This window comes from Hemicordylus capensis, chromosome 2 (assembly GCF_027244095.1).
Source record: "Hemicordylus capensis ecotype Gifberg chromosome 2, rHemCap1.1.pri, whole genome shotgun sequence".
NCBI classification, from domain to species: Eukaryota; Metazoa; Chordata; class Lepidosauria; order Squamata; family Cordylidae; genus Hemicordylus; species Hemicordylus capensis.
The window spans coordinates 211,044,720-211,061,565 of NC_069658.1; the positions used below are offsets into that span (position 1 = coordinate 211,044,720).

General features: G+C 49.9%; 1 protein-coding gene and 1 long non-coding RNA gene across 7 annotated transcripts in view; one reads left to right on the forward strand and one right to left on the reverse strand.

The window, feature by feature from the left end:
* The window catches only part of ADAMTS10 (ADAM metallopeptidase with thrombospondin type 1 motif 10), a 69,754-nt gene that overhangs the window by 9,712 nt on the left and 43,196 nt on the right, over positions 1-16,846 (forward strand). For 5 of the 6 annotated variants that reach the window (XR_008316579.1, XM_053297980.1, XM_053297983.1 and 2 more), the window contains exons 3-4: positions 1,953-2,056; positions 7,560-7,884. Coding sequence is in view for 5 of the 6 variants with exons in the window: in XM_053297980.1 (XP_053153955.1) it covers positions 7,797-7,884 (88 nt within the window). In the remaining variant the exon portion in view is untranslated. Of the gene's footprint in view, positions 1-1,952; positions 2,057-5,978; positions 7,385-7,559; positions 7,885-16,846 lie in introns of those variants that run through there. The other variant, XM_053297981.1, reaches the window with a different exon arrangement.
* Positions 1,431-6,966, reverse strand: LOC128345675 (uncharacterized). The gene is made up of 2 exons (XR_008316580.1): positions 5,586-6,966; positions 1,431-2,433 (listed from the first exon to the last, which is right to left on the reverse strand). It is a non-coding gene; the product is annotated as an uncharacterized LOC128345675 (long non-coding RNA).

Sequence of the window (16,846 nt, forward strand, 5' to 3'; positions counted from 1 at the left end):
AAGGAGAGGCAGCAGAGGCGGCTGCCTATGGCGGCAAAATCCCCCCCAGCTGCAGATTTCAGAAATAAATAAATAATGTGGTGAGGTGTGTGTGTGTGTGTGTGTGTATTATTGCAACCAACAATGCTGCACACAGTGTGGCGGACGGCACCAATGATGTGGGAATTTGTAGCTGGGCTTGAACTACGCAGCCTGAAGGGGGCGGTGCGCAGAAGGGTTCTTTCTGTTCTCACTCTCTTCCGTACTCTGTGTGTGCGCATGCGCACGGGCAAAGCAGCCTGCCACCAAGCAAGCATCATCATCACTGGTTGCCGCCAGAGTCCTGGCCCCAGGCAGCACAGGAAGAGACGAGGGGGTGGGGAGCGGCCGGGCGGCCACCCGCCATGGAGAGGCACGCGGTCCGGAGGAGCCCCGGCCGCGGAAGCAGCTAGCACACTCGCCGCGGCAGCCCGAAGCACAGCTTGGTTGCTCCGGCCCGGGCAGGCGGACGTGCCCAAAGAGCACAAAAGCTCCACCCAGACAACAAGACTTTCAGCCCCACTCAAGGCTCAAACCACGTGAGCAGCGCAAGGACAGAGGAGCTGCAGGCGGCCGCGGTGGAGGGGCCTGGGGCGTGTGCAGAGCGCTTGAAGTGGACTAGCTCCCTCAGCCCGGCCCCTCTCGGCCTCTGCCCGCATTGCCCCCCCACACAGCACCCCCCGATCGGATCATCCGCCTGGAGGCTGGCTGGATGTGGAGGCGGCGGCCAGGGCAGGAGTTGGGGCTGGCGGAGGAGACCGGCGGCAGCATTTCGCTGCGCCTGCAGACTCCGGAGACATCATCGATCGAACAGCCAGAGAAAAAGACGGGGGGCAGAAGAGGACACACATGTGAGTGAGTGATGGTTTCTATTATTTGCTGGAGTTTTTTGGGATCGGCTTGGGCCACACACATAACACATTGTCGCCAGAGAGGAGAGGGGTGGCAAATTCCTTGCTTGCCCACGGGCGGCAGAAGGGTCAACCCGCCCCCGTTCAGAGAGTTCAGGTCTCAGGCCGGGCAGGAGAGAGAGCAGCAATCTGAGCAGCTCCTGGGAAGCAGAGGCCGTTGTGCCTCCTCGGACGCCTTCGGACCTGCCGCTTCTGAGATCCGGGTAAACTGGGGCCGCTGGCTTCTATGGGTTGATTGTAAAGAGCTCAGTCTCTTACAGGGTGATCCTAACAGGTGTGTTTGTGAGTCTCACTGGATCAGCACAATTCCCTTTGAGATAAGAGTGTGTGGGATTGTGGCTTCAACCTGCACCAGCTCTCTCTCTTCTTCCTCCCGTGAATCTCTTTTCAAATAAACGTACGCTTTTCCTCACAAATCTCAATTCCCACCAGACGCAGAGTGGCCCATTCCAATCCTGACCCTGACAATTTTTTTAAAAAACCAACATATTTTGAGGGCTATTTGCAAATAATAACAACAACTTTATTTGTTAGCCGCCCCATAACAAAAAAAAAATTTCTGGGCGGCTCATTACACAATCTGGCCGCTCACAACACAATGCAAACTCCCTCTGATCCCTCCCTTGCAAAATTTCACATTTCTCTCCCATTTCTGTCTTCTTCTGGCAACTTTTTTCCCAGCCACCAAACAGACTTTGGATTCTATCGCAGAAACAGACCTGCCTTTTGAGATGCCGTCATCGGAGGAGGAGGAGTTATTTGGGCCAAAAAAAAAAAAAAAAAAGGAAAAGAAGCAGGATTTTTCTTCTTTTTTAAAATTACCCTGGCAAAAATCCCAACTTTTTTAAGCTGCCTCTCTCTCCACCACGCTGCTTCATAACCTCTCTCTGGGAGCTGCGTTTGCTTCCTGAAAAGAGACCCCTCTGCGAGGAATCCGTTAGCTGAAAGGCTGCCTGCATCTTTTCTGAAAGCAAAGTATACTGAATTCTTTCGGGATTCTCTTTTCTTTTTCTTTCCTTCCAGCTGTTGCTTCAGGAAACTTTAGCCCTCAGCTTGGAGAACGTCCTGGCAAGTGGAAAGGGAGCCCGAGTCGCTGTTCGGAAAAGAGAAAAAAAGATTTAGAAAAGGTAAGCGGATATTATTCGGATGTCGTTTCCTTTTCCTTTTAATTCTCGGCGTATGAACAATCCAAAGGGGGAAATCGCCAACACTTGGGATTCGGGGACTGCAGCTCTTTTTCGGCTCGGCTCGGCTTTGCTTCCACCAAACGGTACTCCGGTTGTAACTTGGCCGTGTTCCGACGGATGGGAGGGGCGCGTCACCTTCTGGGTGGGGCAGCGTTCCCGGGGACGCAGTCTGCGCTCAACAGGCGTTCCGGGAATTCCACACGTATACAAAAAGAGCAGGGCCGTGTTCCTGCGGGCCGTCGGCCCTCCGTTTTCCTCCTCGCCTCCAGCGCCTTGCCTCGGCCATCTGGCCACACGGTTCTACTGCAGTTACTTTGCTTTAAAACAAAAACAAAAAAACTCTAGGCAAGGTTTTAATCACCTCCCTTCTGTGGCGCTGTGGAATTATACGTTTCCCCTTTTCTCCCTTAGGCTAAACACAAATGTTCTTTCCTATTTTGGGCTCCGTTTCCCCCCAGGGCTGCACCATACCATTGGAGGCTTCCAAGCTGTCTCTCCTGGGGACGGGAGGGGGGGGATAAGCAAAAATCGGTGCTAAATTCGCATGTTTTTTGGCCCTGTACTCCAGGTCATATGCTTCTCTTATTAGATCTTCAAAAGCAATTTCCCCGTCCAAAAGAAAGGAAAAAAAACACCCCGTTTTAATTAAGCTCTTGGAACATGCTCTTTTAATCATCCGAGCAAATGTTAGCAGAAGTGAAACGCCAGATGAGATGTTCATTAGCATCTGATGAACAGGGAGCTTAAACAGACAGGAGGTCGGAGAAAGAAGATGGCCCAGAATCGTAAGGGCCTTGTCAAAATTCCTTCGTGTGGCCATACTTTGGAGATTCTGTACAGCAATGCTTGCATCATTTCCCCAATGGGCAGAGAGAGCAGTAAAGGGAGATGCAGTGTGGTATAGTGGCTGGAGTGTGGGTTGAGGACTGGGGAAGGAGGCAGAGGACGATTATACCCATTTTACAGAAGGGGAAAACTGAGGCTGAGAGCGCAAGAGTGCAGCTGGTCAACGAGTGATTTCATGGCAGAGGCAAGATTTGAACTGGAGACGTCTTGCCTTGCAACACAGCCGCTCCACTCCTCCCACCAGCAGTGAAGGAAAGTTTCCCTAACGGACTGCAAGGAACTGCTGTCTACTGAGTCAGACTGTCGGTCCACATAGAACCCCAAGCACAGCATCCCCCCCAGTGGCTGTTGCTGGTTTCTACCTCGTGCTCCTTTTAAACTGTGAGCCCTTTGGAGACCGGGGACCATTCTAATCATCATCAATATATTTATTTCTCCTAGGTGTACCTGTCGGTAATCCCATGCGTGGCAACTCTCGCGAGAGTTCGCGAGCAGCTGCCGATTAGCCACGGGGAGGAAGTAGGGATGCCGGTCGCCAGCAGGTGGTGGGGCCAGTAGGCCGGCCCAGGTGCCAGGAACTGGCGGGTGGGACAAGCGGCAACCAGCCAGAAACCGCGGGCGTGTTCTCCATGGGTAGAGAAGCGGATGTGGGGGGGGGGGGAGCAGGCTGGCTAGGCCAGTGGAGGCACAGATACTCTGCGCCTGTCCCAGCCAGTTTATTATTTATTTTTCTGCGTAAACCACTTTGAGGACTTTTTGTTGGTAAGCGATAGGGAAACGTTTTGTCGTAGTACTGCTGTCTACTCTGACTGGCAGCAGCTCTCCAGACAGAGAAGGGTCTTTCCCAGCCCTACCTGGAGATGCTGCCGGGTATTGAGCCTGGGAGCTTCTGCATGCCAGCCAGATGCTCTTACCGCAGCTGTGTAACATCAGAGAGTTCTCAATGAATACGAAAGCGCTTCATTCAATCCCAGGAAAGCGGGCTGTGTGTGGCCTGCAAGCCGTTTGCTGAGTTTCTTGCATCCTAGAGGTGCGGATGGTTTCCTTTGTCTTTGTTCATCACCTTACAGTAGTCTTACAATGAGGCAAGTCTCCCAAAGTGTATTGTCTTTCTAACACCGGCTGCTGGTCTTGGGTGACTCCTCTTCAGCGCTTTGTACTTGGAACTCCCTGCCTTTCCAGAGAGGTGAAAGGGGACCCAGCAGGGGAGGCACATATGTGTGTACTCAGGGACCATGAAGGTCCTTACACACACACACACACACACACACACACACACACACACACACACACACAGGAACCTAGGAAGATGCCATATACTGAGTCAGACCCTTGGTCCATCTAGCTCAGGATTGTCTTCACAGACTGGCAGCGGCTTCTCCAAGGTGGCAGGCAGGAATCTCTTTCAGCCCTCTCTTGGAGATGCTGCCAGGGAGGGAACTTGGAACCTTCTGATGATCTTCCCAGAGTGGCTCCATCCCCTGAAAGGAATATCTTCCAGTGCTCACACTTCTAGTCTCCCATTCATATGCAGCCAGGGTGGATCCTGCTTAGCTAAGGGGACAAGTCACGCTTTCTACCACAAGACCAGCACACACACACACTCTCTCTCTCACACACACACACTTCACTGTGCACTTCACAACTGAATTCATGCTGCACATTCCTGTGGGGGTGGAGGGTTCTTAATCATTTGAATTTTTCTCCAGCTTGGAGACACAGTAACAGGGAACACATGCATGAATACCAAGAACGAGAGAGCCTCTGAACATGTGCAGAGACTTCTTAATAGAAGCAGCAGTGTGCACACCCTCAAGTCTCTCACCCCCGCCCCAGCAGGCCCTGTAATAAGAGGGCCCCCTAATAATGCCATTAGGTCCAGATCTTGAAATTACTTGGCGACACCCTGGCTACGGCCCCCACCCCATTCACCTGCCTTTTATTTTGTCCTAAGAGAGATGGGAGCCCTGATAGAGATGGTAACCTTTTGCTAAGGGGGTCCGCCTTGGTCTGCATTTGAATGGGAGACTCAATGTGTGAGCACTGTAAGATATCCCTCCCCCTCAGGGGATGGAGCCGCTCTGGGAAGAGCATCTAGGTTCCAAGTTCCCTCCCTGGCAGCATCTCCAAGATAGGACAAGATTTTTATTTTTTTTAATAGGACAAGATTTTTTTATTGAACCAGCAAACTACCAAAGCATACAGTACGTTGCCAAAGTACAATTATATACAAAGCGGTTGTTTGTACATGATATATCTACAAAGATTTACACACAAGGATTTGGAAGGCTGAGAAAGATTCCTGCCTGCAGCCTTGGAGAAGCTGCTGCCAGTCTGTGAAGACGATATTGAGCTAGATGGACCAAGGGTCTGACTCAGTATACAGATTCCTAGGAAGAGTGGGATTCTGCCTTCTTCCTTACTGACCACCAGTACGGGACACCACATCAACCTTTACTGTATTGCACAAGCAACAGCAGATCATCGGAGCCTCCTCCAGTCTCAGAGGCCGGCCGGGCACACCAAGGACTCACCCCTCTCCCCCGGTTTTCTGCAGCAAGGGGGACGCTTCCCCCGCCCCCCGGGCCCCCAAGCGAGGGCGCATCTGCTTCGGATTACCCACCTCTCCAGCTGGACGCAGAGCCAATGCTGATGGGGCCGAGCGGCGGTCTCCCGTTCCAGGGGCAAAATTGGGAACAGGCTCTCCTCCTCCTCCCCCTCCGCCCCACCACCAGCAGCAGCATTTGGGGCTTGAAGATTTAATTAAAAGGAAACAGGAAAATTAAGACTCATTCATCCTCCCCGCCCGCTCCCCGCGCTTCCCTTTTGAGAAGTGCCGGGAATCCACGTGGGTCTGCAGAACTGCCGCGCCGCGGAACAACGTAGGATCTGCGCAAGAGAGTTCCCGGGGCGGGGGCGGGCGGGGGTCAGGAGGCAGCGCGGCGCTGAGCCGGGAGGCGCCCGCCAAGACCCCTCGAGCCGCGCGGGGCGGGGCGGGGGGGGGAGGCGGGAAGCCCTGGAGGAAGCCACGCCCAGGGCCGAGGAGCGAGCAAGGCCAGCGCTGAGCCTTAGAGCCCGAGGAACGCCAGCCAGACCCCTCAGCTGGGGAAGGCGGGCTGCAAGGCTGACAGGGCGGAGGCAGGCGCCCGGCGGCAGAGCCCAGCTGCCATCTGCAGGGCGCCCGCGCCTCTCTCTTTCTTTTTTGCTTTCTTTCCCATCTTCTGTTTCATAATCACTTTCCTTCCTTCCTTCCTTCCTTCTCTCCCTCCTTTTCTTTCTTTCTTTCTTTCTTTCTTTCTTTCTTTCTTTCTTATCTTTTGCTTCATAATCACTTTTCCACTTTCCTTCCTTCCTTCCCTCCCTCTCTCCCTCCTTTTCTTTCTTTCTTTCTTTCTTTCTTTCTTTCTTTCTTTCTTATCTTTTGCTTCATAATCACTTTCCTTCCTTCCCTCCCTCTCTCCCTCCTTTCCTTCCTTCCTTCCTTTCTCCATCTTCTCTTTCATAATCACTAGTCTGTCTTTCTTTCTTTCTTTCTTTCTTTCTTTCTTTCTTTCTTTCTTTCCCATCTTCTGTTTCATAATCACTTTTCCACTTTCCTTTCTTCCTTCCTTCCCTCTCTCCTTTCCTTCCTTCCTCCATCTTTTCTTTCATAATCACTAGTCTTTCTTTCTTTCTTTCTTTCTTTCTTTCTTCTCATCTTGTTTCGTAATCACTTTTCCACTTTCCTTTCTTCCTTCCCTCCTTTTCTTTCTTTCTTTCCTCTCTCTCTCTCTTTCTTATCTTTTGTTTCATAATCACTTTTCCACCTTCCTTCCTTCCCTCTCTCCTTTCCTTCCTTCCTTCCTTTCTCCATCTTCTCTTTCATAATCACTAGTCTTTCTTTCTTTCTCTTTCTTTCTTTCTCTTTCTTTCTTTCTCATCTTGTTTCGTAATCACTTTTCCACTTTCCTCCCTCCCTCCTTTCCTTCCCTCCTTTCCTTCCCTCCTTTCCTTCCTTCCTCCCTCCCTTCCTTTCTCCATCTTCTGTTTTATAACCACTCTTCCTTTTCCATTAATACCTGACTTTCCCTCCGTCTTTTATTTGTTCCATCACCAGTTAGATTTCCTTCCTTCCCACGATCAATGTCATCCGTTCAGTTTCTTTTCCTTCCTTCCATTCCAGCAGTTCGGTCCCTTCTCTCCTCTCCCTTCCTTTTTTCTTCCATCCCTTCCACTGCTGCCTCTCCTGGTCCTGCCCCTTGGCTGGCTTTATTTCCTCCTTTCCCTCTCTGTTCCTTTGGTCTGAAGGAAAACCAACGGACATCCCAAACAAACCGGCCACTTGGGTTTGGTCCATGAATCCAGCCTGCTATGGAACCAGCCACCCCCTGACACGGCATCTCCAAACAGCTCCTTCTTTCATCAGCAGAATGGTGATCAGAGGTGCCGTGCTTCCTCCCATGTGGCATGCTCTCCGCGCATGCACATTAGCACACATTGCCCACGCGCTTACTCTCTTGGAGGCACCATATGCCCTGCCAGAACACGTTGCACCCCTTTCTCAGAGCCTCCTCTCTCTTCCCCTTAACTCTGCCCTTCTCCTCCTCCTCTCCCACAGAGCAATGTTGCAGAACACGGGCGCATGCTGAGGAAGGAGGGCCTGCCTCGACGTGCCGCCTCGCCCGCCTCGTGTCCACTGCCTTCAGGAGAGCGCCCAAGGGCAGACGATGGCCATCAGGGAACTGGAGTCACATCTCTTCGCATAGGTGGCGGCTCAGAGAGAGAGAAATGTTGGGGCAGACCCCGCTAGCCTGGTCCAACGCACCCCACGCCACAAGGAGCCTTGCCGTGCACTATGGCAACAGCCTGGAGACTTTTGACTTGGACTCTGGTCTCCGCAGTGGCTATCGGCAACTTTCCTGCGTACACTTTTCACTCTCAAGGTACCGTGGGTGGATATATATGCATGTCGATAGACATTCTTTCCTCCTCCTCTTCTTTGTTCATTTTCTCTGTTCTCTCTTGTTTGTACATTTGTTCTAGTTTGCATGCTCGCTCTCTCTCTCTCTCTCTCTCTCTCTCTCTCTCTGAACAAGCAAGGTTCTAGTCCTTAAGATGTCATAGTGGTAATCTACAGAACACCCAGAGAACCCTCTTGTTGAACACGTTGGTTTACAATGTATCCAGGCTTGTCTGGAGATGGATTCGTTCACCATCTCTCAGAGTTTTCTACATTCTAGCCATTAAGATGAACATGCAAGGTTCTAGTCCTTAAGATGACCAATGGGGGGATGTTACAAAATCACCCAGCGAAACCTTTTTGGTATCCCTCAGAATTCTCTGAACAAGCAAGATGCCAGGAATATACAGAACTCTTCCACTAGCCCTTTGAACCATTTCACTCATCTTATCGAAGTTCGGGATGCTTCCAGAATTCTCCCCAGATTCTGGAACTGCAGATTCCCTGGGCTTGTTTCCAAAATGCAACTGATGCAGGAGAAATCCGCCACTGATCTGTCTTTTCATTTCCAAATTTTGTACAGAGCGCTGAGCATGAATGATTTGCCACAGTTTCCTTCAGTTCAAGGCTGGCTTCCCCACTCCTCTATATTACCAATACACAGGCACATCGATAAAACACTACAAGAAAAGCACTCTTTGGATTATTTTTATGCAGTGTTTTGAGCGCATGTGCACCTTGGTAAAATATAGCACACAAAGAAACTGCGTGCAGTCATATGTATGATCTCACCAGGAAAGATAAAACTGCAAAAAAGCAATCCTGAGTGGTCATCTAAGATCCTTTTTGTGCAGTGCTTTACTGATGCGCATGAGTGCATGTGCCTATTAGTAAAGCACAGCACAAAAATAACGTGGATGCAGTCATACATATGATCTCATCAGGACTGATAAACCCTGCAAAAAGGCAACCTTGAGGGGACCATCCAAGATCCTTTTTACTGGTTCGCAGGAGTGCATATGCACGTTCCTAAAATGCAGCACAAAAGGAATTTGGATGCAATTTTGCGTACTATCACGGCAAGATTTAACACCCACACCCACAAGGTATCCTAGTGTGTGGGGAGCGTGCATTACACACACTGGTAATGTAGACAGTGGAGAAGATAGAAATGGACCGTAAAGGAACTGAAGGTTGAAGCAAACGGCACAAGCTCTAATTCCAGAATTAATTGTCTCGGGGGTGATCTGTGGCACTGTGGCTGCTGCTAGGGTGGGTGGTGGTTATGCAGGACTGGGGTCTCCGCAGTTCCTAGATATCAACTGCCCAGACTAGCCAACTCTGGGCCTATATAGGAACGCTGCTTGTGGAGGGAGGGGCGACACCAAAATGGGGTACCCCGTCACAGGATAATGAGAGCGAAGGCTAATCCCCCAGCCCAGGATTTTACGTGGGTGTGTTTTCTGGTTGTGTGGTGGTGGTGGGTGGGTATTTTATATTTTATTTTATGCTATAGTGTTATGGATGTTTTAGAAGCTGAGGATGTTTTTTAGAAAACTTCTGTTGTTTTAAGTCTTGGGTGAGATTGGTTTTCAACATGTCCAGGCTTGTCTGGAGATGGGGAGTCATGGGGTGTATCCACTGATTATGGGGCAGCTATTCCGGTGGTGTTGGTGTTGGTGGGAACAGAAGAAGTACATAGGAACATAGGAAGCTGCCATATACTGAGTCAGACTGCTGGTCCATCTAGCTCAGGATTGTCTTCACAGACTGGCAGCAGCTTCTCCAAGGTTGCAGGGAGGAGTCTCTCTCAGCCCTGTCTTGGAGATGCTGCCAGGGAGGGAACTTGAAAACAGAGCAGCTCCATCCCCTGGGGGGCGAGGGGGAATATCTTCCAGTGCTCACACTTCTAGTCTCCCTTTCATATGCAACCAGGGCGGACCCTGCTTAGCTAAGGGGACAAGTCATGCTTGCTACCACAAGACCAGCTCTCCTCTCCTGAGGAGAGTAACGTTGGCAAGTCAGCGGGCCGTTACAGGGGAAGGGAAATCAGACATCTCCTAGTGGTTTCTCCTTCCGGCCAACTCGTTGACTTTGGAAAGCAATGCTAACCACCCACCGAGCCTCGTCTTGCTCCTCTGTAATGCCAGGTCTGTCCAGAATAAATCAGAAATCATCCCTGATTTGATTCTGGATGAAGGGGCTGACCTGGTGTGTATCACAGAGACTTGGTTGGGGGAGGCTGGTGGCCCAGTCTGGTCGCAGCTTCTCCCTCCAGGGTACTCTGTTGCGGAGCAAGGGAGGGGACGTGGGTGTGGAGGTGGTGTGGCTGTGGTCTAGAAGAACAATATATCCCTTGCCAGGATCCCTGTTGAAGTGTCTGACCATATTGAATGTCTGTCCTTCAGTTTGGGGCTCTTTCCCCTGGCTCTTTCAGACTGGGACTTCCACTGGTGTACCGACCGCCCCGCTGCCCGACGGAGTCCCTAACTGAGCTGACGGACTTGGCCTCAGACTTGGCATTGGAGGTCAGTGTTCCCTCTAAGAGGGATTCCCAGGTGTGGTTGACTACAGCTCCCAGCATCCCCAGCTGCAATAGCCTTTGCTTGGGGGTTCTGGGAGTTGTAGTCAGCCACATCTGGGAATCCCTGCTGGAGGGAACACAGGTTGGAGTCCCCCAGGCTTGTGGTGGTGGTGGGGACTTCAGTGCTCACTTCGGGACCAATTTGTCCGGGGTGTGTTACAGGCCTATGACACGCATGTTACATGCGTGTCACTTATACATGTACGTATGCTCAAATTGGGAGTATGCTTGGAATAAATAAAATAGATAAATTTCCTCTTCTCTGTCAGCCAAATCAAAAGATGAGCGTTGGAAGTCTTGTTTCGTTCTATAGGTAAGCCTGGAGGTGGAGCAAGCAACTTCTGGGCGAAAATCATCCACTTTTATTCGTCCTTAAGTCTGACCAAGGAGTGCCCTTGTTTATGGGTCCGTACTTACTACACCTTAAGTAGCACAGCGGGGAAATGCTTGACTAACAAGCAGAAGGTTGCGGGTTCGATGATGCTGTAAGGCATCACCTCATACTGCGTAGGAAGAGGCAATGGTCAACCTCTCCTGTATTCTGCCAAAGAAAACCACAGGGCTCTGTGGGCGCCAGGAGTCGAAATCGACTTGACGGCACACTTTACTTTACTTGCCGCTGCGGTGGCACAGCGGGGAAGCAGCTTGCCTAGGGAGCAAGAGGCGGTGAGTTCGAATCCCCGCCGGTGTGCTTCTCAGACTGTGCCTAGTAAATATATATTTGTAGTCACCTATATTGGGCAGCAGCGATATAGGAAGGTGCTGGAGGCGGATGCTCACTTCAGTGACAACGGCAAAGGCATCATCTCATACTACGCGGCAGTGATAAGCCATTCCTGTATTCTACCACAAAAACCACATGGCTCTGTGGTCGCCAGGAGTTGGCACCGACTCGACAGCACAACCTTTCTTACTTAAAGCTAACGTGTAACTAGGGAAAGTGCTTTACTCCTAGATCATTAACCAACCAACCCAAATCTGAGACTGGTTCACAGATAAATTGGATATAGCCAGAGATCCAAGGAGACAACAAGGCAAAATAATAACAACTATGGTTTATTTGGATACAAACCGATGGAGTGTCTCTGAACCCCCCCACCTTCTAAGCTTGCAAGACTTATGTGTACCACACAAGATACAAGCAATTTTTGCAAGGCAAATGATAATCTTTATATATATATTTCTCTAAGGCGTACCAGTCGTTAATCCCATGCGTGGCAGCTCTCATGAGAGTTTGTGAGCAGCTGCCTGGAGAGTGATGGGGATGAGGGAGAAATTGGCAGCCAGCTGGTGGGGAGGGAAAGCGAACTGGGAGGGAGAGAATAGACTGGAGCTGAAGGGAGTGGGGAAATAAAGATGGGGAAGAGAGACAGGGAGAACTAGGGGTGCAGATGATCAGCTAGTTAAGAACATAATTCCTGCTGGGTCAAGCCCAAGAAGGCCCATCTTGTCCAGCATCCTGTTTCACACAGTGGCCCACCAGATGCCACTGGAAGCCTACAGGCAGGAGTTGAAAGGGGCATGCTCTCCCTCCTGCTGTTACTCACCCGCAACTGGTACTCAGAGGCCTCCTGCTTTTGAGGCTGGAGGTGGCCCACAGCCCTCCGACTAGTAGCCGTTGATAGACCTCTCCTCCATGAAGTGATGCAAACCCCTCTTCAAGCCATCCAGGTGGTTGGCTGTCACCACATCTCGTGGCAGAGAATTCCACAAGTGGATTATGCGTTGTGCGAAAAAGTACTTCCGTTTGTTGGTCCTAAATTTCCTAGCAATCAGTTTCATGGGATGACCCCTGGTTCTAGTGTGATGGGAGAGGGAGAAGAATTTCTCTCTCTCCACTTTCTCCACGCCATACATGATTTCATAGACCTCTATCTTGTCTCCCCGCAGTCGTCTTTTTTCTAAACTAAATAGCCCCAGGTGTTGTAGCCTTGCCTCATAAGGAAGGTGCTCTCGGTATATAGTTCCTATTAATAACTATTAATAACTAAAAATAATTCCTATTAATAACACAGCAAGAATTCAGGACAATTGTGACATATCAAGCTCTCATGCATTACTCGACTTGACTTGACTTAACATTACTTTAGTTATCATACCTATGCTTGGCTAGGCCAGGTATGGCCGCTTCCAGAGCTAACCAGGTTCACGGCTTGCAGCGGGTTCTGAGTTCCGAGGTGAGGCTAACGGTCCTTGGTCCAGGGCTGGTTGTCTTTTATACCCCCTGTTTGGGCAGGGGGTGGGCTACGGTGCAGATCCTGGTAACCTTCTTCTGGTCAATGCTTTCCAGGCAGGCTTCTGGTCTCTGCTTCGAGTTCGCCCTTTGGGTCTTCCCCCTTTATCTGGGATGTAGACTAACAAGCAGAAGGTTGCCAGTTCGAATCCCCACTGGTACTATATTGTGCAGTAGCGATATAGGAAGGATGTTGAAAGGCATCATCTCATACTGCGTGGGAGGTGGCAATGGTCAACCCCTCCTGTATTCTACCCAAAGAAAAACCACAGGGCTCTGTGTGCGCCAGGAGTCGAAATTGACTTGACGGCACACTTTACCTTAGCCCCTGGGCATCTGGGTATGTGGCTTCTCAACATCTGGGTGGTTTCTTCTCCCTTGGCCCATGACACCCATCTGGACTATCATGATTTCCTGAGGTCCATCACATCCTCTCCTCTGTCCTACTGGGTCACACAGACTGGTGGTTTTCCTCTTGACCCTGTAACTTTTGCTTTTCGCCTCTGTGCTTGCTTTGTGATTTGGCCCATGCCCAATGTTGCTGGCAGTCCTCTCCTGCATCCCCCTGAGTACTCCTGGTTATCTCTGGCAACTGGGCTGTCACATTTCACTTGTTTTCGCAAGTTGCTTTGCAAGCGAGACACAGAAGCATAATTTAAGCAGTTAGAAATCCTTTTTTAGGCTTAGGAACATAGGAAACATAGGAAACTGCCATATACTGAGTCAGACCATTGGTCTATCTAGCTCAGTATTGTCTTCACAGACTGGCAGCAGCTTCTCCAAGGTTGCAGGCAGGAATCTCTCTCAGCCCTCTCTTGGAGAAGCCAGGGAGGGAACTTGAAACCTCCTGCTCTTCCCAGAGCGGCTTCCTCCCCTAAGGGGAATATCTTGCAGTGCTCACACATCAAGTCTCCCATTCACATGTAACCAGGGCAGACCCTTCTTAGCTATGGGGACAAGTCATGCTTGCTACCACAAGACCAGCTCTCCTCTCTCTCTGAACAGCTTCAGCCTGTTCTTGACAAAAGTTAGCCCCCAAACAGGCCAGTCAACTAACTAGCCAGCCAGTTCTCAGCATCAGCCAAAGTCCTTCACATCAGGTGGCTCAGGAGTTCATGGGCCATGTATGGTGGCCATGACAACTATGGGCTTATCCCAAGCAGTCTTCTTGGGACCAACGCACATCGCTGGTCACACGCTTGATCTGGTCTTTCACTCTGATCAAGGTGATGTTCCGTGGGTGGGGACTCCTAGGATTTCCCCATTGTCATGGACGGACCACCATCTGGTGAAGGTTGGACCTACAACCACATCCCACTTCCACGGGGTGAAGGGCCTATTAGGATGGTCCACCCAAGAAGGTTATTGGATCCAATAGGATTCCAAGAAGCCTTGGAGGGATTTAGTGTTGGTTCTGCCGGTGATCCTGTTGATGCCCTGGTGGAAAACTGGGACAGCAAACTCATCAGGGCAGTAGACATGATCACACCTAAGCGTCCTCTCCAACCTGCTTCAAAGTTGGTATACAGAAGAATACCTTGGTATACAGAAGCGACAAGGTTAACAACTGGAGCGCAAGTGGAGAAAGACTCGATTCAAACCCAACAGATTACAACATAGAGGGCATTTGAAGACCTATGCTCAGGCAATACATGTGGCGAAGAAGTAATTCTTTTCTGCCCGTATTGCTTCTGCAAGCTCACATCCAGCAGAGTTGTTCAGGGTTGTGAGAGGGCTAGTATGTGACCCTCCTCCCTTGAATCAGAATTTAGAACCATCAATTATCCGCGGTGATGTTTTTAACGAGTTCTTTGTGGATAAAATATCTCATATTCGGGCCAACTTAGACTCAGTCCTCACAATTACTGCAGTGTCTGATGTGGAGGTGTCCAGCGACTCCTCTCATGTGGTTAGGCTGGATGAGTTTCAGTTTGTGACTCCTGAGGATGTGGACAAGCTGCTTGGAGTGGTGTGGCCTACCACCTGTTCTCTTGACCCTTGCCCGATGTGGCTTATACTATCTGGAGAGGTGGGTGGGTTATTGTAGAAGACCTGGTAGAGATTATAAATGCTTCTCTGAGGGAGGGAGGGAAGGAGGGATGCCTCCTAGTCTTAAGGAGGCAATCATTAAACTGCTTCTGAAGAAACTTGCCTTGGATCCCTCAGAGTTGAGCAACTACAGGCCTGTCTCCAACCTTCCGTGGTTGGGCAAGGTGATTGAGAAGGTGGTGGCCTCCCAGCTCGAGGGAGGAAACTGATAATCTTCTAGACCCATTTCAGAATGGCTTTTAGGTGGGCTATGGGGTGGAGACTGCCTTGGTCGGCCTGACGGATGATCTCCAATTGGCAATTGACAGAGGAAGTGTGACTCTGTTGGTCCTTTTGGACCTCTCGGCGGCTTTCGATGCTATCGACCATAGTATCCTTCTGGAGCGTCTGAGGGGGTTGGGTGTGAGAGGCACTGCTTTGCGGTGGTTCCGCTCCTACCTCTCGGGCAGGTTCCAGATGGTGTCCCTTGTAGACTGTTGCTCTTCAAAATCTGAACTTTTGTATGGTGTCCCCCACGTCTCCATACTGTCTCCAATGCTTTTTAACATCTACATTAAACAGCTGGGAGAGATCGTCAGGAGATTCGGTGTAGGGTCTTATTAGTATGGTGATGACACCCAAATCTGTTTCTCCATGTCAACATAATCAGGAGAAGGCAAAGCCTCCCTAAATGCCTGCCTGGAGGTGGTGATGGGTTGGATGAGGGATAACAAACTGAGACTGAATCCAGATAAGAAGGAAGTACTTATTGTGCGGTTTTGGAACATGGGAGACTATTTTGATCTGCAAGTTCTAGATGGCATCACACTTCCTCAGAAGGAACAGCTGCACAGTCTGTGGGTGCTTCTGGATCCAAACCTCTTCTTGGTACCCCAGGTTGAAGCAGTGGTCAGAGGTGCTTTCTATCAGCTTTGGCTGATACATCAACTGCGTCCTTTTTTGAGATAACCTCAGAACAGTGGTACATATGCTGGTAATCTCCAGACTTGACTACTGCAATGTGCTCTGTGTGGGGCTGCCTTGCCTTTGTACGTAGTCCAGAAACTGCAGTTGGTCCAGAATGTGGCAGCCAGGTTGGTCTTTGGGTCATCTTGGAGGGACCATATTACTCCTATACTAAAAGAGCTACACTGGCTGCTGATATGTTTCCCAGCAAAATATAAAGTGATGGTTATCACCTATAAAGTCCTAAACATCTTAGACCATGTGTTTTTAAGAGAATGTCTCCTTCGCTATGAGCCCCACCACCCATTGAGATCATCCAGAGAGGTTTGTCTGGTGGCTACTCAGGGACAGGCCTTCTCTGTTGCTGCCCCGAAACTCTAGAATGTGCTCCTTGCTGAACAAAGGGATTCTCCCCCATTTCTGATAACTTTTTCAAAGTCTCTAAAGACTTATTCTTTTACCCAAGCTTTTTAACTGGACTGTGGTTTTACATTGTTTTAAAGTTTTCATTTTTAATCTGGGCCAGTCATGTATCTTTCAACCTAATCTACCTCACAGGGTTGTTGTGAGGATAAAAACAACCATGTTCACTGCTCTGAGCTCCTCGGAGGAAGAGCAGGATATAAATGTAAAAAATAAAATAAATGTAAAAATAAATGTAAACTGCAGAAGGATGGAAGTTTGGGGTAGTCTACAAATTCGATTGATCGCTAAATAATTTTAGAAATTTTCTTGGGTAAAATGGAACAAAAAGGGGGCAGATGTGCAACACAGGGGAGGGTACTAAAGGAACTGAACGGGGAAATTTATTCATCCCTAGCTTGAGATAATCAGTAAAATATATTTCTGCACACCCAACACTGAGCATCCTAAGGAAATAGCTGTGGTGGAACTTATTGAATCAGAATATTCAAAGCAGGCCCGGTTGGTTAAGTTTCCACACTGTGACAAGACACAAGGGAAGCTGAGAAGCAGCAAGGAAGAGGGAAAGAGGCCAGATTTGTGAAGTTGCAACATTGGTGTCAGAAGCGTTTGCGGTTTGGGAAATTCGGATGTGACCCTAGGCACAGATCAGCCCATGGAAAGAGCTGTTCTGGTCTCATCGGTAGAAAGGAAGCCAGCACAAGTAGAAAG